This window comes from Acanthochromis polyacanthus, chromosome 14 (assembly GCF_021347895.1).
Source record: "Acanthochromis polyacanthus isolate Apoly-LR-REF ecotype Palm Island chromosome 14, KAUST_Apoly_ChrSc, whole genome shotgun sequence".
Classification (NCBI taxonomy): Eukaryota; Metazoa; Chordata; class Actinopteri; family Pomacentridae; genus Acanthochromis; species Acanthochromis polyacanthus.
In genome coordinates, this window is record NC_067126.1 from 25,425,343 (window position 1) to 25,448,450 (window position 23,108).

The following is a 23,108-nucleotide window of genomic DNA, read 5'->3' on the forward strand; positions in this document are numbered from 1 at the left end:
TTCTTGTCAAACAATTTCATAGTTTGACATTTTAATTTTGGAGTTCCTTTCATGCCAGTTTCATTTACCATGAAATACCAATATAGTAATAGTTTAGTATACAACTGTATTTGCAAGCCTCCTGTAGTAAGCGGAGATAAGTCAGAGGTGTGTCTTCCTCCTCTCTCAGCTCCGTTACCATCACAACACTCCGCTCCGGGATTTTACGGTAATCTCGGCAACGTCACAAAGCAGGAAGTAGATACGGAAATATCTAGTGAGCAGCTGCAGGTAGTTTTCAGGCAGGTCTTATCTGTCACAAAACAGCTTCTCTGTCAAAATGTTGAAGGCGGTCATTTTAATTGGAGGACCCCAGAAAGGTGAGACCGAATCTCCATATCTTTCTTTTTCTTTTTCAAAGTCAACTGTGTGTAGATAAAGCAAAGCTAGGCTGCTAATGCTAACAGACTGGCTGAACTTGTTTATATCACTGACGTGGCATAAGGTTAATACGGAGGGGAAACAGCATAAACAAAAACAACATCCACGTCTTTATTTCTAATTAATATTTTATAACCGCAACACTGACTGACATCTTCTATATGAATGCATTATGCTCTAAACATTTCGAATAGCACTTTGTAGCACGCCTGGTGTTATCATTGGCTGCTAATTTAAGTGATGTCATTGTGTTCTCTGTCATTAAACGCAACCTGATCTTATTTAAGAAGTATTTTAGGATTACTTATCAGGATTTTTTAAAATTAAAATTAAACTAATCAACAGATACATATAACCGTGATGCTGTGATGAACTTTAGATTCGGCAACATCAAATTAAATCAAATTTATTTGTATAGCACTTTTAACAGCTTCGGTTGATTACATGTTATTAGACAGACAGCAACAAAAATATGTACAAAAAAAACAGGATAAAATGAGTAAAATTAACCTGTAAAACAAAATAAAATAGTATACTAAAGCAAGATTAAATACAAAGGCAACTTGTAATTTACATTTCTAAAATAAAATAATTATTTTATACTGAACAATTAACACCAGTAACATAATAGATGGAGAAGCCATTGAGAAGCCATGTGTATTAAGATTTTATCAAGAAATTGTAAACTGAGAAAGAAAGTTGGATTGAAAGAGGAATGCTGTGTCAAAATTTTGAAGCTGCTGCAGCAACAGAACCATCTCCCTTATGCACTAGCCTCAGTCGTGGCATAGTTTATCTGAGGATCTAAGAGGCCTGAAGGTTCAGTAGGAGCGGAGAATTTCAGACACGTGCCAATCCAAGCATGGCTTTAAAAAAAATAAATAAATAAATAAAAGAAGCTTAAAGTCAATTCTGTATTTAACAGGCAGCTTGTGCAGGAAGAGTGGTGTCAAATCAGCTGCTTTTTGAAATTAATTCTTCGGAAAGGCTGGAGAAAGTCAAGTGGCAATTTGTGCCTCATATCTGATCACATGACCTTATCTACTACATGTCCAATGTTTTGTTGAACACTTGCTTGTTCGTAAAATGCTTTTTTTTACAAGGATATTTTTTTCTTTTTTGAGCTCAGTGGTTAGTGCTGTTGTCTCACAACTAGAAGATCCCTGGTTTGCATCCTGGCCTGGGATCTTTCTGTGTGGAGTTTACATGTTCTCCCTGTGCATGCGTCAGTTTTCACTGGGTATTCCAGCTTCCTCCCACTGTCTAAAGACATGCTGAGGTTAACTGGTAATTCTAAATTGCTTGTAGGTGTGAGTGTGTGTGTGCTTGTTTGTCTCTGTGTGTCGCCCTGTGATAGACTGGAGATCTGTCCAGGGTGTCCTCCTCTGCCTTCACAATTCAATGAGGATCCAATGGTGTATTGATAATGTATGGATGGATGGATTTATTAAAAAACATTTTCGTATAAAAGAGGAAAGGGCATCACAAAAACATGCAGCTAAGAGTTCTGCTTGGTTTTGCACACATTAGACAGATGAGAACATGTGATCTACATTGTAATTAGTTTTGCAAGTAATCCCCTCTACTGCATTTCAGGCACAAGATTCAGGCCGCTGTCATTTGAAGTTCCTAAACCCTTGTTTCCAGTAGCTGGTGTTCCCATGCTTCAGCACCACATCGAAGCATGTGCCAAAGTGAGTGTCACTTTAATGCCATAGTCAAAATAGGCCATTATACACTGTAATTGTTGTAGGTTACAAAACAAGTAGATTTTAGTTTACCTACCTTTCATGATTCCTTGACTGATTTCAGAACACTAAGTAGACAGTGTAATAGTTATACTGTGAATGTATTAAACACAGTTAAAATACTTTCAAGCAACTTCGTTGTGTCGTTTTGCAGTCTTATTTAAGGAAGGGAGCATCCTTTGTTTGCAAATGTTCCTGTGATTTGTGTCTGTCCCCAAGTTCAATCCCTCCCCCTCTAACTGAGTGTTAAACCAGTTTGTTGTTTGCTGGTATTTTGTGATGCAGACAGTAGTTTGTGTTAGAATCAATCTAATAATGAACTTTTCTTCACAGGTACCAAATATGAAGGAGATTTTGCTCATTGGGTTTTACCAGCCAAATGAAGAACTGAACAGATTCCTGTTTAATGCACAGCAGGAGTTCAAAATTTCCATCAGGTAAGCAAAAGAGCTCCTAGCTATCTCTCTGAACAAGCAGAAATAAACATCCGTGCTTCACAGTGTATATTCATAGCTTTAATATGTATTATAGTAAGTAATTATGGGGAGCTTGTGAGAGAAGAATGTGTTACTATGGTGTCACAATGTTCTTTTTAAGTTCACTTTTTATGGGCTGATAGAAGTACTTTTCTTGCCATTGTGCACCATTGTTGAATGACTGCAGGTCTGCCGTTCTTCTTGACTCTGCACCACAGGTATCTGCAGGAGTATGCAGCCCTGGGCACTGGAGGGGGCATCTATCACTTCAGAGATCAGATTGTCTCCGGGAGTCCAGAGGCTTTCTTTGTACTGAATGCTGATGTTTGTTCAGCGTTTCCTCTCACAGAGATGCTCAGCTTCCAGAAGGAACATGGAGAACCAAACAGCTTTGTTATCCTTGGGACAACGGTGAGATTTCATTATTGACAGCTGGTACTTTCTAGAACTTGTGAAATGTAGAGGAAGTAACACTCCTAATACTTTTGCTTTGTGCTTTTGTTTGCCTTTTTTGCCTATATTCCCTCTGCTGTTTGATGTCATCACAGAGAATCAGATATATTCTAAATAGTGCTAACTTGCTTCTTTTTATCAGGCAAACAGAAAGCAGTCTATGAATTATGGCTGTATTGTGGAAAACGAGGAAACAAATGAGGTATTAAACCGTTTTTGTCTTGTTTCCCTGGATAGTCACTCATTACTGTTGAAAGTTGGAATCAGAAATCATCCCCCTTTTTAATACAGGTCATGCATTATGTGGAAAAGCCAAGCACATTTGTGAGTGACATCATCAACTGTGGCATATACCTGTTTAACCCAGAGATCTTCCAGCATATCGGCACTGTCTTTCAGAAGAATCAGCAGGATATGTTGCTGTGAGTTGTAATACCCTCTCTTTTGGGGATCTGTGCGTGGGAATGCATGTGAATACCATTTACTCCATTTCTTTGGTTCTCTTCATTTGTCTTTTTTCCTTCCCTTCTCCTCCCTGCCATGTTTTCTGTTTCCTCATACAATCATCAGATATCCATATGATGGGTAAGTTGGTACATTTAGGCTGCATGGTGTGTTTCTAGAGCACTTAGTGTATGGTGTGAGCTGTCACCGTGATAACACTGAGATTGAATCAGATTCTTTGTGAATGTTACCTTGAATCTTTTTCTATTCATTTTATCCAAATTGTGCACTCCCCTTCTTTATTTATTTTAGCTTGTTATGTATTTTTGAAAATTTACAAGTTTGACGTTTTGGTTAATACCCATCTTTACGTTCTTTCTGAGGAATAGATGAGATGATCTCATATCTTTTGGAAGACGTGAGGCTACAAACATCAGTTAGTTAGCTTTGAGTGTCTTGGCACAAAGACTGGAAACATGCAGAACTGCTAGTCTAGCTCTGTCCAAAGTAGAGAAATTCCACCTACCAGGGCCTCATTTGTTTAATCTACAAAACCTGAAGTGAAAAAAGATCCTTTGCAATCTCATGCTGGGTTTTGTGCAGAACCATTTCTTCATTGTCTGGCAGCTTATCAAAGCTGAGACACAGTCCAACACACAACCTATATGTGCAAATTAAACTCTGGAGATAAAAGATGTTAATTAGTGATCTGTGGAGGTGCTGGTAAGTGGATTTTGCCTCCTTTAAACCAAGCTGTAGTTCATCAAATGGCCACTTGAGGCTGGCTCCAAAATCAATCATCATTGACCTTCATGTTAAAATGCCCACCCTCACAGCAGTAATAAACAGGTCTGCCGCCTGATAAAGAACATTTTCAATACAACAATAGTCTCTATTGCTAATTTCATCTTTAATGACAACTGTACAGGAATGGGATTTTTATATAAGGTTTAAAGATTTGCATAATTAAGGAAGTGGGCACTTTTGACATACCCAGGCTAGTGTTTGCTCCTGATTCCAGTCATTATGCTAAGCTACCTGGCTACTGGCTAGAGCTTAATATTTAATGAGGATGTTGATCTTCTCACCTAAGTCCTTCCCAGACATTTAACACGCATTTTGCCAAAGTGTCAAACTTTGCCTCAAGTAAGAACAAAATGACATTGATATTTATATCCGCAGCTTTGAAAAGAAATCGATAGCTTTGTATCAACTTCATTCTTTGACTAGAAAAATCAAACCCTTTGTAATATGCTCTACTGAGTGTCAAACATTGCATCTTGCATTTTCCAGTGTTCTGTTCGTTTTGTTGAAGACTTTCTGAATATTTACTGATTCCGTGTGTCTATTGTAATTTTCTCTATAATAGTTAGCAGAGACCGATTAGGTAGCTGAGGTTTGGTGAAACTGTGTGTTTCATAGTTCTCGGTGATGGTTGTATTGGTCCTGTATGTCTCAGGTTCTTGCTTTGTTACTTTCTTGCACAACCTTTTCTTCTTTATTCCTCTTCTGAATATGAAAATGTGCATGTGGACAAAGGCAGGGCTTTTCAAAGAAGCTAAAATATCACATGAGCTCAATATATGGATTTCTTGAAATTATTTTTTGTCACTTTTTCACTTTGGATTTGTGTGTCCACTGCAAAGTAGCTGACCTAACAATTAGCACAGCAAGTACACTTGCTACAAATATATTACAAAAGGTCAAACCACACTGTGCATAATTTACCTGCTAACATCAATAGCACTTAAATCAAGCTGGGTACTGAATCAGCAAAATTGTTGAACACATCAGAGATACTTGATAGAAATGAGAAGGCTTTTACTGCAGTCTCTCAGGGACTACTTTGCCTCTAACCACATCCCCTCCTTTTTGGTAAAACTTCGATTATGGGTGCAATCCTTTAAAATATTCTTTTCATCAATATTTAACACTCTGTTTCATCTTGGGGCTCTCACAATACACTATGCCAGAGACCCTGATTAATATGGAACACATAGACTCTTCTACTTAAGGTTTGGATCACTACTAGGTAATCAGCTTTGGTTTCAACTCAGCGCTGACACCATCAAAGTTAGCATCACTGATGCATTTTAACTCAGCACTCTTATTTCATTCTGGGGGCTGGAGTAATTTATTCATGTTTTTCTTGGAGACTTTGAAGGTAATGGAGCTACTGGGTTTTTATTGTACACAACTAAATATTTGAGGAATCTCAAAGGCTACTGAAAAACAAGCAAAGTAAAGAGACATCAGTAGGAACTTCTTCTCAGTGCTTAAGATATTCTCTCTTCATCAGTTGTGCAATTTTTTGTTAAGAAACAGAAAGTACTAAAAAAAAATCATACTTTTTGAATTTGAGTAATTCATTAGACTGTTGGAGAGAACAGTGAGTCTCTAAATGTGTACATTTGGCCTTGGCTGCAGCCTAGGTTTAGAGATCTGGCTTTAGAAGGACAACATTTAGCTGCAGTGTCTCATCGCTGAGTTAGATGTACATCAGCTTTTAGGTTTCAGGCTGAGACATTTACTTTTAGTCTGCCTTTTTGGAAAAGATGGTGCCTCATTTCTTAAAGATACTGAGAAATACCCCAACAGTGGCATAGTGTGGATTTGTAATTAAAAACTGGGGCAGAGTTTAGTTTTGTAATTAAAGGCAAATATTTAGGTTAAAGTGTTTATCTTGGTTTCAATACGAAGTCTGTCTTGGATTTAATTCTAACCACTGGATTTGTGCACAGGCTTTTCATTTAGTAAATGAGGTTTGTGACTATGCCACAATCTGATGATCTGTCTCCTGCAGAGAGGAGCCAACTAACGGCTGGCACAGAGCGGAGGCCATCAGGCTGGAGCAGGACATTTTCACCGCCCTTGCAGGACAGGGCAAACTCTACGTATATAAAACCCTCAGCTTCTGGAGCCAGATTAAATCAGCAGGGTGAGTGCCTTAAATTGTGTCACATGGAGCAGGGCGTAAATTTGTACCAGCAACACAGACCAGCTCATAGTCTGTAACATGTCAGAGGAGATGAGAATTATTGGAATATTAGGTGGTTTTTAAAATTGTTTAGACATGAACATTTAAGCACAATTATACTATTTTTAGAATTGTCTGTACAATGCATGTAAATTTATTCAGGACAGCCCAAGATTAGACAGGATTCATATTATTTCCTTCATTGAAAATAACCTTATTTTTGTTGTTTTTCTTGTATGTTTGTTGTTTCCTTTTTTCTATTTTTTCTCAGCTCTGCCATTTATGCCAGTCGGTTATACCTCAACCAGTATCACATAAGTCATCCTGAAAGACTGGCCTCAAACAAAGAGGGAGGACCCAAAATAAGTGGTATTTATTAACCTTCTGTAGCCGTGCTCCTTCCTCATATTTGCACAAACAAGCCTATTTACACTGCCTTTCCTGTTCTCCAGGTAACGTCTACATTCATCCAACAGCCAACATTGATCCCACTGCTATGGTAGGGGTTCTTCCATGTTGTGTGTCAGCTAACAATATAATACTGTAAATACAGACATCATGTCCTGTAAACAGCAACCCAGCCGTAGAGACCCACACTGAGGTGAAATGAAATGAGTGCACATAAATTAGGTAAATCGCATAAATAAAATACACACAGCACAGACTAAACGCTGGGATACCTCTTTAATTTTGCATTGCCATGTAAGAAGTTGGTCTTATTCTTTTTATAAGCAAAGGTAGGACCAATAGTTTCAAAGTGAGGGACTCATGCACTGACATGCATGTAGCTGTGAACATATTGAACAGATTCTCGACACACAAAAAGGGAGTGCGACTTCAGTTTCTGCTACAGACACAATTATTTCACTGTATCTTTACATAGAACACAGTTGTTTGATGCTATATCAATGCTGCATTTACACACGTGGACAAAATTGTTGGTACCCCTCAGTTAAAGAAGGAAAAACCCACAATTCTCACTGAAATCACTTGAAACTCACAAAAATAACAATAAATAAAAATTTATTGAAAATTAAATAATCAAAATCAGCCATCACTTTTGAATTGTTGATTAACATAATTATTTAAAAAAACAAACTAATGAAATAGGGCTGGACAAAAATGATGGTACCCATAACTTAATATTTTGTTGCACAACCTTTTGAGGCAATCACTGCAATTAAACGATTTCTGTATTTGTCAATGAGCGTTCTGCAGCTGTCAACAGGTATTTTGGCCCACTCCTCATGAGCAAACAGCTCCAGTTGTCTCAGGTTTGATGGGTGTCTTCTCCAAATGGCATGTTTCAGCTCCTTCCACATATGTTCAATGGGATTCAGATCTGGGCTCATAGAAGGCCACTTTAGAATAGTCCAACGCTTTTCTCTCAGCCATTCTTGGGTGTTTTTGGCTGTGTGTTTTGGATTGTTGTCCTGTTGGAAGACCCATGACCTGCGACTGAGACCAAGCTTTCTGACACTAGGCAGCACATTTCTCTCCAGAATGCCTTGATAGTCTTCAGATTTCATCGTACCTTGCACACTTTCAAGACACCCTGTGCCAGATGCAGCAAAGCAGCCCCAAAACATTACTGAGCCTCCTCCATGTTTCACCGTAGGGACAGTGTTCTTTTCTTCGTATGCTTGGTTTTTGAGTCTATGAACAGAGTTGATGTGCCTTACCAAAAAGCTCCAGTTTGGTCTCATCTGTCCAAAGGACATTCTCCCAGAAGCTTTGTGGCTTGTCAACATGCATTTTTGCAAATTCCAGTCTGGCTTTTTTATGAGTTTTTTTCAGCAGTGGTGTCCTCCTTGGTCGTCTCCCATGAAGTCCACTTTGGCTCAAACAACGACGAATGGTGCGATCTGACACTGATGTACCTTGGCCTTGGAGTTCACCTTTAATTTCTTTGGAGGTTGCTCTGGGCTCTTTGGATACAATTCCAACGATCCGTCTCTTCAATTTGTCATCAATTTTCCTCTTGCGGCCACATCCAGGGAGGTTGGCTACTGTCCCGTGGGTCTTGAACTTCTGAATAATATGAGCCACTGTTGTCACAGGAACTTCAAGCTGTTTAGAGATGGTCTTATAGCCTTTACCTTTAAGATGTTTGTCTATAATTTTTTTTCGGATGTCCTGGGACAATTCTCTCCTTCGCTTTCTGTTGTCCATGTTCAGTGTGGTACACACCTTTTCACCAAACAGCAGGGTGACTACTTGTCTCCCTTTAAATAGGCAGACTGACTGATTATGAGTTTGGAAACACCTGTGATGTCAATTAAATGACACACCTGAGTTAATCGTGTCACTCTGGTCAAATAGTTTTCAATCTTTTATAGAGGTACCATCATTTTTGTCCAGGCCTGTTTCATTAGTTTGTTTTTTTAAATAATTATGTTAATCAACAATTCAAAAGTAATGGCTGTTTTTGATTATTTAATTTTCAATAAATTTTTATTTATTGTTACTTTTGTGAGTTTCAAGTGATTTCAGTGAGAATTGTGGGTTTTTCCTTCTTTAACTGAGGGGTACCAACAATTTTGTCCACGTGTGTATGTTCAAAATCTTGCATGTTTCACCTCCAAGGTAACTTCCTTTTTTCTCTATGCAGTTGGGCCCTAATGTCTCCATCGGAACTGGTGTGACTATTGGTGCTGGGGTCAGAGTTCGAGAATCCGTCATCCTCCACGGTGCAAATCTACAGGTGAGAGCGTCTGGTTACACAGTAGTTTACAAAACACACGAGAAAGTTTTCTAGTCTAAATCTGACGCAACACTGGTCTATAAATCTGTACGTGTACGGCAAAAAAACTGCAGTTCTGCATTCATGAAATGTTATTTTCTTGATCTGCACGAGGATTTTTCTGTTTCTTGTTTGGTCTTTTTGTGTGCCGATACACATTTGCTTTCCATATAACCTCAGAACTAAGGTTTGAGGTGAGGTTTTGGTTATAATTACATAAGGTCGGTCTTTACTATACTTCTCTTCACAGTATCAAACATCAAGTTTGGAATTAAACTGGACCTTGCACTAGTTAAGCTGAAGGTGGATTTATCTCCTCATTCACTGTCAGTGACATCTTTACATTTTATTAGTAACATTATTCACACTTCAGCAGTGACTTCTCTGAAATTTATCTTTGCGCTCATCTGTCACACCAGAAATATTGTTGCCAGTGCCTCTCACAAAGATGTCATTTTTAACGATTTTGAGGCTGGCATAATTTCATCCCGTGTCTCCAGTGATGACTGGGTGCCTTTTAAAATGAATTTATGCAGCTGGTGACTTATTGGTTTTCATTGCATATTCCCTACAAGGACAATTTGTTCGTTGAGCTGGACTGTGAAACAAACATTCCCTGTTGTAATCTTCACAATTTGTTCCCTTGTAGGAACAGTATCTAACAGAATAAATCTGGATACCTGAAATGTTTTGTTGCACAATTGTTTGCAGGTCGATTCTTGATCATTTACAAACTTTTAACTCTAGATCTTTTTCTGTCATTTTTTTCCCCCTGAAGGATCACTGCTGTGTTTTGAACAGCATTGTGGGATGGGATAGCACCATCGGCAAGTGGGCAAGAGTAGAAGGAACCCCAAGTGACCCCAATCCAAATGATCCGTATTCAAAGATTGACAGCGAGACACTCTTCAGAGATGGAAAACTCACACCCTCAATTACTATTCTCGGTAAGCCTGCTCAGACGTGAAGTGGCATATATCAGTATTATTAACAATTCTCTTCAGAAATGAAAAGTTACTGGAGGAGTGAAGGAGCTGCTCTTGTTTTTCAAATTCTGGTTGTTAAAACAAGCCTTTACTGTTAGTCCCAGCTGGAATCAGCAGCTATCGATTTTCATATGAAGTTTAGAACCCAGATTATTTTCTGAGGGTGGGTTTCCTTTTCTTCAACATGTTTTGTAGCAGTGGGTTGGGTTCATGTAAAATGTCTGCATGCTGACAAATTCCTGAGTCCACACCAAAAGGAGTTATTCTCTCTCACAGGAAACTGCTCTTCTTACCTGCCTTAAACGTCTCATTTTGGACTAGCTTTGTACTCACACAAACAAAGAATGAATCGTTTCCTTACAGCCCCCTTCTATTTAAAGATCTGGGATTATGATGTGTAACTATCGCCGTCTCGCCTTTGTCCAGTCAGCTGACCGATCAAAGCAGACTTGACTTTTTGGGAGGGGGGGTCTTACAGAGAGCTAAAAAAAAAAAAAGAGTGCTTAAATCAGAGGGTGAGAAGAAGTTCTGCAGCAATTTACAGTGTGAGAAAAATCCATCCATCCATTATCTATGCACCACTGAATCTTCTGTAGGCTTGCAGGGGGTCTGGAGTCTATTCCAGCCGACTCAGGGCGAAGGCAGGGAACAGATCTCCAGTCTATCACAGGGTCACACAGAGAGACAGACAAGCAAGCACACTCACATTCACACCTACTGTATGGGCAATTTAGAGTCACCAATTAACCTGAGCATGTCTTTGCACTAATGGGCCTTCTTGCTGCAAGGCGACAGTGTTCACCACCTAAGCACCGTGCCACCCTATGAAATATATAGAAATATATATTAACGTATTTACACATACTACAATTCAAAAGTTTGGGGTCATCCAGAGAATTTCATGTTTTCCGTGAAAACTCAGTTTTATTCATGTGCTAACATAATTGCACAAGAGTTTTCTAATCATCCATTAGCCTTTCAACACGATTAGCTAACACAATGTAGCATTAGAACACAGGAGTGATGGTAGCTGGAAACGGGCCTCTGTGAGAATCGGCTCGTCAGGCACCATTTATTTTGCACTAACCGGTTATAAAGGGAGCTATGCAAATGAAGGAAGAATGGTCGATTGATTGATGCAGTTGTCTTTAATTTTCAAGCACTCAGTGGCCAGCTTGGCAAAATAAGTCTGCACGAAGCGTCGGTGAAGCTTTCTTTTATGTTTCTCATTTCTCTCCCATCTTTAGGGCAATGTGTCTATTGTTTTGATGTTTTTGCACTGCACTGCCAAGATCACCAAGGAGGCTAACTGCCTGTCTTGGGCTATTGTTTTCTTCTTTCCGAGCAAATGAAAAATGTAAAATACTTCACATCCTAAATATACGGAGCGAAAGTTGGAGTTGAAACTGCAATGTACTGTCTTTGTCCTTGGCACTGCGCTACACTGCACACACTTAATTCCGCCTTGTTTTGTCTCCTCAGGTTGTAACGTGACCATCCCTTCCGAGGTGATTATACTGAACTCGATTGTCCTCCCACATAAAGACCTCAACCGCAGCTTCAAAAACCAAATTATTCTCTAGTTAATCTTCCTCACGCGTCTGTCCACTTACTGTCACTGATGAAGGATGCTGCTGGTCGACTGCTGACACTGCCTCTGAGTTACTGTATATAAGATGTCAAAAATGAATATATGAACATTCATTAAATAGTTTTGAAAGATAGATTTTTATATATTTGTCCTCAAGCCTTTATGCAACATCGGGTGTCAGCAGCATTAGAGAAAAGCTAATCATGCATGTTGATTCACCTTGAAAAGTGCTATCATGCTAGAGAGTTTTATTGGTTTTTTATCAATTTTACCGAACTGTAAAATTGCTACAGACACTAGTGTAATGTATTTAGCTGGGTGTGAAAAAAGAAAGTTTATAGAACTGTGCGCTGTTTCTCAAGGGCATCCTTGACAAACTTGACTTGTTACTTAAACATGAGAAGAATTATTACAAAATAAAAATTACTGCCTACCGACTGTGGTTAATGTTTGGAGTTGATTATTAGTGTGGAACTCTGATTAACACCTTTTAGCAGCTTCATTGTTCGTCTCAGAAACTGACTATGAAGACAATAAATCAGCATGAGATTTACATTGCAATCAAGCAATGCTGCTTTTTAAAACCTAGCAGGGGGCCACAACCATAGAAGACGCAACATTAGATGCTGAAATTGTGCACTCGCAATCACTGGAGAAGCTGTTTCCATTTATGTATACTGCACATTAACATTTACTTATTAAGCCCCTGAGCACTCATGATCACTTCAGTACTTTTCTTTCAATTATTGCAGCGGCAGTATCTATTAAAGAGTGATGTAAATTGGGATACTGGAATTGCTGCATAATATATTTTAATCAAGTCTGTTCTCACAAAGTGAATGTACATTTTTATTCATGGTGTGTTCATTTCAGGCTTCACATGTAACTGTGGTTTTCGTTGTTGATTCAGGTGCATTACTGCTTCAAAAAGCTGCCTCATCATTCCAGTCTACAGGCCCTCATTACAGTGTTTTTATCCTCTTTGTGCGATCCTCATCAACTGAGCTGAAAGCTCGATGCTCCTCACATGAAAGGCAGTCCTAAAAATCATTAGATCAAATAGCCTTTCCACTCCCATAACAGTACTACTTACATTTTATTTATGCGGAGAACTGCCCTCAATGGGGGTCGAGCTTGTAAACCTAAATTCCAATATTACTTATTGAAGGCCTAATAACATGTTGTTGAAAGCTTGTCCAGTTTCTTTTTTTTTACTATACCTTTTGGAGAAACTGTTGGAAATATAGTTCATGTTTGAGCAGGTCAGCTGAGGAGGAGAGATGGGAACGTTAAAATATGTTCAGAAATGTACAGAGACAGAGTGACAGAAACCATCAGGAGGGAAAAACCGCCATCGGTGACTTGTGACATAGGCTGGATTCAAATCCTTCCTTTTTTGGATACATGAAGGTCATCTTAGCTTGATGAGTCAGAGGACACATCAGCTGCCAAAAAGTGTCTGTCCTCGCCTCTTCCAGCCAACATGGATTTTGAAAAGCAGATATTTAAGCTCGTCTGCTCTTACACTTGATGCCACAGCTTTATTTCTTGCTTGCCCACTTTACATTCCTCATTATAAGCCGCCTGTATGTTACATTAATTACCATCATTTGATAAAATGATGTCATCGTTAACATCAGAGTATGAAATCAGGGATGTGAAAAAATATTGGTGAATGCTATGAATGTGGATTGTGTGACATACTGTAACGTGTTGTGGTGCAAGGCTTTGTCATAGCAAGCAAATCTGAATGACTTTGACGCATGACAAGAAGGTAAATGGTTTGCTCATGTCAAGGAAAAAATACACCTGGCACCTTTCTCAAAGCCAGTATGAAAACAAATTACATGCATTACTCGTAAAATATACAATGTTTATGTAAAAGAATGGTGTTATTTCAACACATTTAAACTCTTGCAACTCCAGGATGTCAAGCAAATGTCAGAATATAAATAATATAGAATCACAAAACAGGCTTTAGTGTCTCAATATCCTTATTTCTGCTGTACATATTGTTGTGTTGTGTCAGATGCAGATTGCTAAGCCACCACCAGCAGGGGCAGAGCCAAGGGTCGTCATGGCTGCCCTGGACTAACGTCTGGCCACCACACATAACCAACAAGAAAAGCACTCAGTGAGCACAGCACTCCGCCAAGGCTGCTCAGTTGTATCATTTCTGATGGGTGAAATCTTGAAAAACATTGTTGCAGAAATCACAGAACATAGAATGTAGCCATTTAATACAGACAAAATGACCTTGCACTGAGCAGAGAAATGTGTTACATTGGGACGCCCAGGTAGCTCAACAGGTTGAGCAGGTGACCTATGAACAGGGATTGTAGTCCCCAACACTGTCACCTGGGTTTGATTCCAGCTCACGGTCTGTTACAGCGGGTCTTTCCCCCATTCTTCCCCCGAGTTTCCTGTCTGCCTCTCAACTTACCTGTCAAATAAAGCCAACAAAAGGCCAAAAAAATAGGTGTGTTAAGCATGTGCACGTTATGTATGGATACATAAATATGTAACATGCAATGGGAATTGATGGGACTCAGAAACACCCCCACAATTAAATCGATTGTTTCTTGTATCATTTCCGACAGATAAGCCCCGAAAAGTCCGCAACGGTCGATTTGCAGTAGGGTAGTGTTCACTTGTAGTCATAGTTACAGTGATGCTGTGCCGCTATCTTGCAATGATCCAGAAACATTGAAAGAATCCATGGATCCAGACTATAAGCCACATCACTGCCAAAAACTAATCAGCTGGTCCTTGTGTCATTTCTGACCTTCCCTGAAAATTTAATCCAAATCCTTTAGTCCAGTTTTGAGTAATGTTGCTAACAGACAAACAGACGGACAGACAAACATACGCTGATCGTCACATAACTCCGCCATTCCTTGACGGAGTAATAATAAATCCCGTTACAGGGCTGCGAATATACTTACAGGCTCAAAATTATGTTCCTATACAACTAAACTTTGTTCTCAATTATATTTTGAGGGAGACATAATTTCTTTTACCATTTTTTATATGACTTTCCTATTGCAGGACTCATTGTTCAGGTAACTTACAGAATGGAGAAGCAGCCTCAAACTTGTTGTGAAAGGGTCATGTTTTAACCTAAACTTTTTTTTTTGTAAACCAAGCCAAGCAACTTTTTTTTTGCTTTACTCAACCAAGTTTCTAAACCATGCTGTCTTTATTGTTGTGGAAATGTCAACCAAAGCTACATATTTTCCAAAACCTAACTATGGAGTTCCTAAATCTAACCAGACAGTAGAAGACAGACTGAAAATAAACAAGTAAAATGAAGCTTAGATGTAAGAACATTGGTCCCACGCTGGTCACCAACACTAGTCTCTTGGGTGAAAATTCTGCTGCTGATTTATTCCACCATTCTGCCCTCCAACCTTCTGATGTGAACTTTGTGGCTCCTTCAAACTAGAACCCTTTACTTCGATGTCATGGTTTTCAGGGAGAAATATGTGTCTTTGGAAATATAAATAATAATGCTGTTTATTTGTATAGGAACATATTTTTTGTGGAGATAGGGATGCGGTGTGAGTAATAGTCTCAGCCTGGGGGAGCTTATAAAAATTGTCTGGCTCCATCAGTGGTTGTCGGTGCCTTTCAGTGGAGGACAACACGCCAAACTGAGACACAATCAAGTTAGAAAAAGTGCAACAAAATGCAAAAACATAAACTCAAAGCCATCCAAAGATGCAGGTAGACGTAAACAGATTCAGTAATCTCTTGCTTCTGATTCAAAAACTCGAGTTACTTGTACACGGTCCTTTAAAAGGTATAGCTGAGAACATGACAACAAAGCAGCCACCACACTGCTGGTACAAACACAAGACCGGCTCTGAACTGCTGAAGCCGTTCTGCGGAGCTTTTCATCACAGCATCCAGAGGTTGGACTAAATATCTTAACTCATTCAAAGATTAATTGTTTATTTCTCTCACAGGGAAAACTGGAGGCATCTTTGCCATCCCATGCTCAGATAACAAGCAAACAAATGGTGAATTAGTGTGGTCCATTTGACATTGGGTTCCACATGACCTGATTCCCATTTAACACAAAAAAGGCTCTTTCAATGCCTTGAGGCACTGAATCGCTAATGATAGTCCAAGCTGCAGGGGATTTTATGAGCAGAAAACAGTAGTATTTGATGTGTAGCTGCTGTACTGGACTATTTGTATGTTGCTTGCCCTCTGTATTCTCATGACATGTTTCCATTCCAGACCTTTACACTAACAGCTTCCACAATCTGACAGCTCACTGTTGTGCTTCACAAAGGATATGTAACAGATCTTCTATAAGGGAAACATGACGAAAGCCTAAGTGTCTCTATTAGCCTTTGGAAAGTCTTCATAGGCTGGATGCACTCTGTTTTTACCTGAAATCTTTGGTGAGAGCACATGTTAGACTTATTAGTTGATCAAAGGGCAATCAGCTGTGACACTACAGGCATGCTGGAACTAGAAAGGGAAATGAGGTCAAAAAATTAGCTCAGGTGCTGGTTTCACATCTGTGCCGATTTAGTAAAGGAGAGCAGCTGTTGTCAGGATGTCGTCTTCATGTCATGTCTGCAGGAGTTAATGTCTTCAGATGAGTTCTATTGCCACAAACATCAGAGACTCACGAAGCTTTATAGTGTTCAAAACTATCCTCCAGGTTGGGATGAAGTCAACACAAAATTGTCACAAATTATGATTGCCTTTTATTTATTGTATTTATGGTTTTAGTTCATTAGTACACATTGATAAACTTTTAGGATTCGTGTTGTTTTATGCAATGTACTTATTGTTCTCTGGTTGTTCTTTGTTTCTGCACAGGGACAACAGATGCAAACTCGCAGCTAGCTAATTACTTTTTATTACTTTTAGTTGTGTGCCATCCCTGCAAATAGAAACAATAACAAGCAATAAGAAGTAAGTAAAAATAATTCTAGGAAATGCAGAAGGAAAAGCATGTACATGCATGTGAGGTGAGATGCTACCATCTGAAGGCCTCTGGACACTGTGAATGCATGTGTGCAGACTGATTAGCCACAACATTAAAACTACAGACAGGTAATGTGAATAAAATGTTTCATTTCATTGCAATGCAATCGTCTGCTGAGATACCTGGGTCTCCCATGGCAACCGCACTCCCAGCAGAAAAATGTGTTCTGTCACACTGCAAAAACTGCTCAGGGACGGCTTGAGGAACATGAACAAGATACAAAAACCTTGTCCTGAACTCCAAATGTCCCAGACTCCAATCTACTGGATGCAACAGAACCAGCCTCATTCATTGAATTGCATTTATCACACACATGTAAAGAATACTCAGCTCCCAAAGGAAAACAGTTGAACTAATAAACTACAACTGGGCACTTTCATATCAGGTTGGAGACAAGCATGTAATTCATTCTTTTTTTTTTTTTAAAAATCGTTTTTTTCTAATGCTTTCTATAAAGTCTTGAACTGCTCTGGAAGTAGGTTCTGCCAGAAACCTGGATAGTGAAGTCCTTGTCTCCTTGTCCTTTGAGCAGCCATTAATCTGTGTGAGAAAAGTAAGAGCTGAAGCCAAGTTTTGCAGGGCTGCTGGGATATATCCAAATAAGGTGTGTCTGACTGATATATTGAGATATTAAGGCTTCAATAAGAATATATTTATCTGGATAGACAGGCCTCCTGAGTTTAAGTATTTAGCTCTTTTGGTTGTTTCTTTATCACTCCACCTTAAAAACTCGCAGATAAAATTCCAGATTTTTACTTTGTCAACATGTTTATAGGGTGTGTTTTGGAAATAGAAATAAGAGATATCATGACTTTTATTTATTGTGTAGAGTAGTTCTATAGTGTTTCAGCAGAGTCATAGATGAGCTGGTAAGCCGGAGCTGCAGTGACCTGGAAGGGGTGGATGTGGACAGAGGAAGGGGCTTCATAGAGCTTCACATTACCAGGGATGCAACAGTCTAAAATTAGATCAGAGCCATTTTAGGCAACAAGCAATTATTTGCACAACTTCTAAATGTGTACTTTGATGCACCAACAGCAGTTTTTAAGGTTTAAATCAACAACCAGTGAGGGACTTTAGCTCTGTCCCACTTTTATTTTGCCCCAGAGGCCTTTCAACACCAGTCACTATGCAACTGTTGTATTTGATGCTAGCGTTTGTATAAAGCATGTTGTAAGCTGATACAAGTGCTGCTAGTTCTTCACTGCTCTTAGAAAGACGTTTTTCAAGTCATGTTAACAAAATCCCTATTCTTTTTGTGTTTGCTTTGACAACTTAAGATGTGCAAATACCTTCCAACACTAAATTTCTGATGCCTTTATTCAACAACTGTGGAGTTGGAATATGATGAGACGTTTATTTCATTTCTCTAAAGCGATTCTTGTCAAGGCCACAGAAAACAAAAGTCCACTTTGCTGAGCATAAACAATACACGTCTCCCGTTCCAAGCGCTCTCCCTGGGGTGCTCTGTGAAGTCTTTTCTCAAATATGAGGGAAAAGACAGAGACAAGCAACAAGAGAATGAAGTCAAACACTGCTATAGTTTTTATACAAGGAATGGAAACACATTGTCACTGTTCTCATCACTGTCTTTGGATATAATCCACTCTTGAGTTTTTTCTTTCATTCATTCAGAGGAAGAAAACTTTTCAATTTCTTCAACTATAATAGTTTCAAAAGAATTTCACATCACAGTCTGGAATTAATATGGCTGCTGAATCAATGGTAAAACAATGCATGCAAAAGACAACATTTAAAAAAAAAGGGTTACATATTAGACTGTAGGCTGCACAATGGTGTTGTGGTTAGCACTTTCGCCTTGCAGCTAAGATTCGTGGTTCACATCCCGACCTTCCTGGGATCTTTCTGCATGGAGTTTACCTCCTCTCTCTGTGCATGCATGTGCTTTTCCAGGTTCTCCAGCTTCTTTACACAGTCCAAAAACATACTCAAGTTAATTAGGAACTCTAGATTGTCTGCAGATGTGAATGCGAGTGGGACTGTTTGTCTGCATATGTAGCCCTGTGATAGACTGGTGACCTGTTCAGGGTGTCCCCTGTCTTCACCCTAAGTCAGCTGGGATAGGCTCCAGCTCCTCATCACTCTAATGAGGATTAAGCGGTGTATAGACAATGGATGGATTTTAGAATGCATTAGCATTAGAACATTTATCATCTACAATTAATGATAAATGTCTTTGCAGATCTTGTGGACTGTCACTATGGTTTCTGGTGTTGTGAACAGCCAAACAAACTCATGTTTTTCCAGCCTTGGTAACACAAAGCAAAGATACTAACAGTGATGCATTTCCAGCCTTGTTCCATTATATGGCCATGAACATACACATTGAGAGATTTGGTTTTGAAAAAGCAAAGCAACCAAATGAGAATGTTGGCTGTATGTGGAAAAACTCAATGTCTGCTCGTATTAAAGAGTAAACAAAATAAAATCAGCTTCAGTGGTCATTGTTTGCCCCCAGCTACTGAGTGAGTGAGTATATGTAGGAGGTCTGGCAGTGGAGGCTCGACTGACTGTGGGCGAAGGTCCAGGGATGTTTCCACTTGAGAAGACAGGTGGAAGGTTTGCATGTCTGTACTCTGAAAGGATGATGCCTAACAGAAGCCTAAAGGTCTGACAAATGAGCTGTCAAATAGAAACTGACATCTCACAGTGCTCAAATTCATACGGTAAAGAAAAATAGCATTTGGCTGTCATGCATCACCAGTGAATGCTAATGTTTCGCTAAACTGTGCTCTGAAACATCAAAGAGTGCCAGTTCCCCAAAGAGGTGTAAAGCAGCCGTTTTTGTTCCTGCTCAGCAGATGTGCTGTGTTCTGGAAATGTTAAGTTCGAGGTCTTGACTTCTGACTTTGATAAATGCAGCGTAATGCAACCCAAAGCAGTAGCGCAAAACCGGGCGATAAACTCATCTCAAGCCTGAGGATGTTAAGTTGCATTTATGCCACAAATATGACAGTGTGCACTGTCAACACTGTGCAGCACTGCATAAATTTCAGCAGTTTATAATGTTTGACCTGACCTGAAATTTATATATAAAAACACTTCTGTCTTTTCTTTCTTTAACAGGCCATCTATATTTTCCATTCCATATGGTTTAGAATGAAAAGGGCATTACTGTAGAGGAAGATGTTTAAAAAAACACAGACTATACTATCAAAAAAGCATTAGTGCAGCTGAAAATATGCATTAATGCATAGAAAATGCACTTAATTTGTTCTAACAAAGAGTAACACTGTAAGCAACTGAAGTAAACTTGAATTTTTTAGTAAACATCAAATCTTTTTGTTTTTAAGATGATGCATCCAGGAAAACAGTACTTGACGTCTGCATCAACATATAAATACAATCTGCCTATTTCATCCTCTGCGGGGCATTCTGAGTCAAGGTTTAGCGAGATAAATACGGCACTTATACATTTCTGCTGCAATGTCTGACTAATATTGCTGTGATTCATACGTTCATGGCACTAAATACCGAGATTAAAAAGTCTGTGTGGTGTCATAGTGATTACCCTCCGCCATTTGACAATTTTCATCGGACTTTAAATGTAGCATTACTTACAGCTCTGGAAACATAAAGTCATGAAGTTGCACTGCAGTTTGATTAAAAACCATCTTTTTTTAATGTTTTGTACCTCTATTTGTGTTTTTCTCTGAATGCTTTGGCAAGTTTAATACAGAGAGGCTGAGCCAAGTCAGAATCCCTACATTGAAAACAGTCTTAGTTCCACTTCTCAGCAGACTGAATTTTCATAAACTGGGGTGTTCTGTCTCTGGTCAAATGCATCTTGGCACAGGATTTAACAAAAACAATGTCTGAAATGAAAAGAAATCAGCAAATGTGCAGCGCCATGACTGCATAAGCACAAAATTGGCTAAACTCCTTTAAAAAAAAAAAAAACTTTCACTGCATAATGCTGCGATAACAGCACTTTATTATTACATCTCTGCTACTTTTTCAAGTACTGTTGCTGCTGCTGGTACAGGGATTCATAAAGGAACAAGCTTATCTGGGATCTTTACAGGAACAAGAAATTGCAGATCAAAGCCAAAACAGCCGTTCAACTTATATCTGACTTGCGGCAGTCCATAGAAGATTCCAATGAGATGTTCATGTTGGTCTGTTATTGTAAATTAGTAACAGTAAAAGTTGTGTCTATGCTACACAATGGCAAGTTGTAAAATTGGAGTAATGCAGCCATATGTGTTTGGAATGTTTGCAAGATAATGATTATGTAACTGGATTACGTGTTTTGTTTTCCATCTACATCTTCCTTTAGATTATTGTCAGTTACTGTATGGTGGTATTGTACAGCTGTTAACTTCACTTATATTTTTTGTGACATGACTCTGTTTTTCCTTTATTGAAAGGTTCAATCTCCGCTTGTGCCCAAGTTCAATTTGAACACAAGTCAGGAGTACAACCTTTCTTGAAGAGTAGTTTCATCCAGTGTCATGTCATCTTTCTGTCTTGCTATTGTATGTCTCACTAATTCTCTCAAGGGTCATGAGACACATAGAGGGGTTGGGGGTCACATGATGATTTCCAGGAATGAAGAAATCAGTCATCAACCACAGATTGCAACATGACCTGAAAATGGAGGATGATCTCTCAGCGACCTTCTCCAAAATGACAGCTTCTCTCCACTGTTGATTAAACCTAAAAAAAAAAATCAAATCTCTGTGAATCAAATTTAAATAATTACATTTTCCCACATGAAAATAATATTCTCATGCCTTGAAATGATACATTCTTATTAAAGTTATTACATATAACTTTACAAAAAACTGTACCATTAAGAACCAAACACTGTAAAACTACTTTATGTAACACATCGGCAAGCTGTAATACTATAGTAATTTAGCCATACATTTTCAAACCATCCAAGCATAGTGTCCACCCAACTCATAAGGTTTATCATCAACCTGAAATTAAAGAATGTAGATCTACTCTTACAAGCAACAATGTAGGAGTCTGCTCTTGTTAGAAATACAAACATCACCTGTGAGTCTGCTGTTTCTGCATACTGTATGCTTACTGAGTGCAATGCATACATGAAGATTACTTTAATTGACATATTTTGTCACAAGTCAGTCTCAGGTTACTGTAAAATAACATTGTCGCAAGGATGTTATGCTGTTTTGTGTTGTTTTTATACCCATTTTTGGAAAGATCTATTAGTGAAAGCGTGCTGCTGTGCACAATGTTTGTATGCTTCAACCACCTCAGGATAGTGGATGTTGTTAGCCTAGCCACGCTAGACAACCCACGGCAACGAATTTAATTCTCTGCCAGGGTGGGTCTAGTTACCCTCCATAAGGCTCGAGGTTGGATGCTCCTAAAACTGGCCGGACGAATCACCATGAAGTGTAGAGTCAGAAGGCGGGCGTAACTAAGGGACGACAGAGGCGCGACGATTCTTACAGAAACAACCGGAAACAACTAGCCTCGCTGCGCTAGACAACACACGGCAACAAATTTAATTCTCTGCCAGGGTCGACAACAAAAACGTCAACAGTCGTTGAGCTCCATTAGCACCGACTCTGAATAATCTTTCTGTTAACATGTCTGTAATATACTTGAGCTTCACCCATTGACTGTATAAATAAGGCTTCACCGAACTACCGCATTCTCTGATTTCCGGCGCTCTAGGAGCCTATTTGTTGCGCTGATTGGTTGTATACCTACCCAATTGCTGCAGAGTGATTTGATAGACAACCTTTTAGCCCGCCTCCCTCCCTGTCGAGTGTGCCTAGACCAGGGGTGGGCAACCCGCGGATCCGGAGCCGCATGCGGCTCTTTCAGCCCTCTGTTGTGGCTCCCTGTAGCTCTGGAAAATAAATTGTTCTGCCTTTCAGGCGCGTTTCAATGCATTTTAATATAGAGAATTTTATTGTAAAATTTCCGCTCTTATTTTGACGTGTCACTCCAGCGGATGTGCTGCTCGGTTTTCCCCTGGGACATGAGAGCTCAAAGTTGATGCTGAGAGACAACACGGAGCTTCCGATTCCCACACGTTTCATGCCTTTTTCTGTTTTACTCCTGGAGAAGCAACGCCTGTAGTTTCACATCGTTTTGTACTCAAGAATGGCAAACCTGTATATTAAAGCTCCACTCCAAGAAAGACACGTCCAGCATCCAGGCAGCAGCTCAGAGTCAGAGGAGTGTCACCTTGAAAAACAGGGCAGCGACTTACCGGAGAAAAGTTAATAGCTTAAGATAAGATAAATAGATAAATAGA

At 39.2% G+C, this 23,108-nt stretch overlaps 1 protein-coding gene across 3 annotated transcripts; it reads left to right on the plus strand.

The window, feature by feature from the left end:
* Positions 1-226: 226 nt before the first annotated feature.
* gmppaa (GDP-mannose pyrophosphorylase Aa) lies at positions 227-12,280 on the plus strand. 3 transcript variants are annotated; one of them, XM_022193669.2, is made up of 13 exons: positions 227-359; positions 2,017-2,114; positions 2,502-2,605; positions 2,863-3,055; positions 3,240-3,299; positions 3,389-3,519; positions 3,668-3,682; positions 6,345-6,479; positions 6,790-6,887; positions 6,971-7,017; positions 9,130-9,222; positions 10,040-10,208; positions 11,730-12,280. In XM_022193669.2, the coding sequence occupies exons 1-13, from the start codon at positions 320-322 to the stop codon at positions 11,828-11,830; spliced, it is 1,284 nt and encodes a 427-aa protein (XP_022049361.1). In that variant the 5' UTR covers positions 227-319; the 3' UTR covers positions 11,831-12,280. The 3 variants fall into 3 exon arrangements, with proteins under 3 accessions (XP_022049361.1, XP_022049362.1, XP_051814457.1); XM_022193670.2 differs by lacking the exon at positions 3,668-3,682; XM_051958497.1 differs by lacking the exon at positions 2,017-2,114 and having other exon boundaries at positions 238-359.
* The last annotated feature ends 10,828 nt before the right edge of the window (positions 12,281-23,108 follow it).

Coding starts and splice junctions, on each gene's coding strand:
- gmppaa (XM_022193669.2), top strand. CDS start 320: ATGTTGAAGGCGGTCATTTTAATTGGAGGACCCCAGAAAG. Junction 2,115..2,501: donor ACATCGAAGCATGTGCCAAA/GTGAGTGTCACT, acceptor TTTTCTTCACAG/GTACCAAATATGAAGGAGAT. Junction 6,480..6,789: donor AGCCAGATTAAATCAGCAGG/GTGAGTGCCTTA, acceptor ATTTTTTCTCAG/CTCTGCCATTTATGCCAGTC.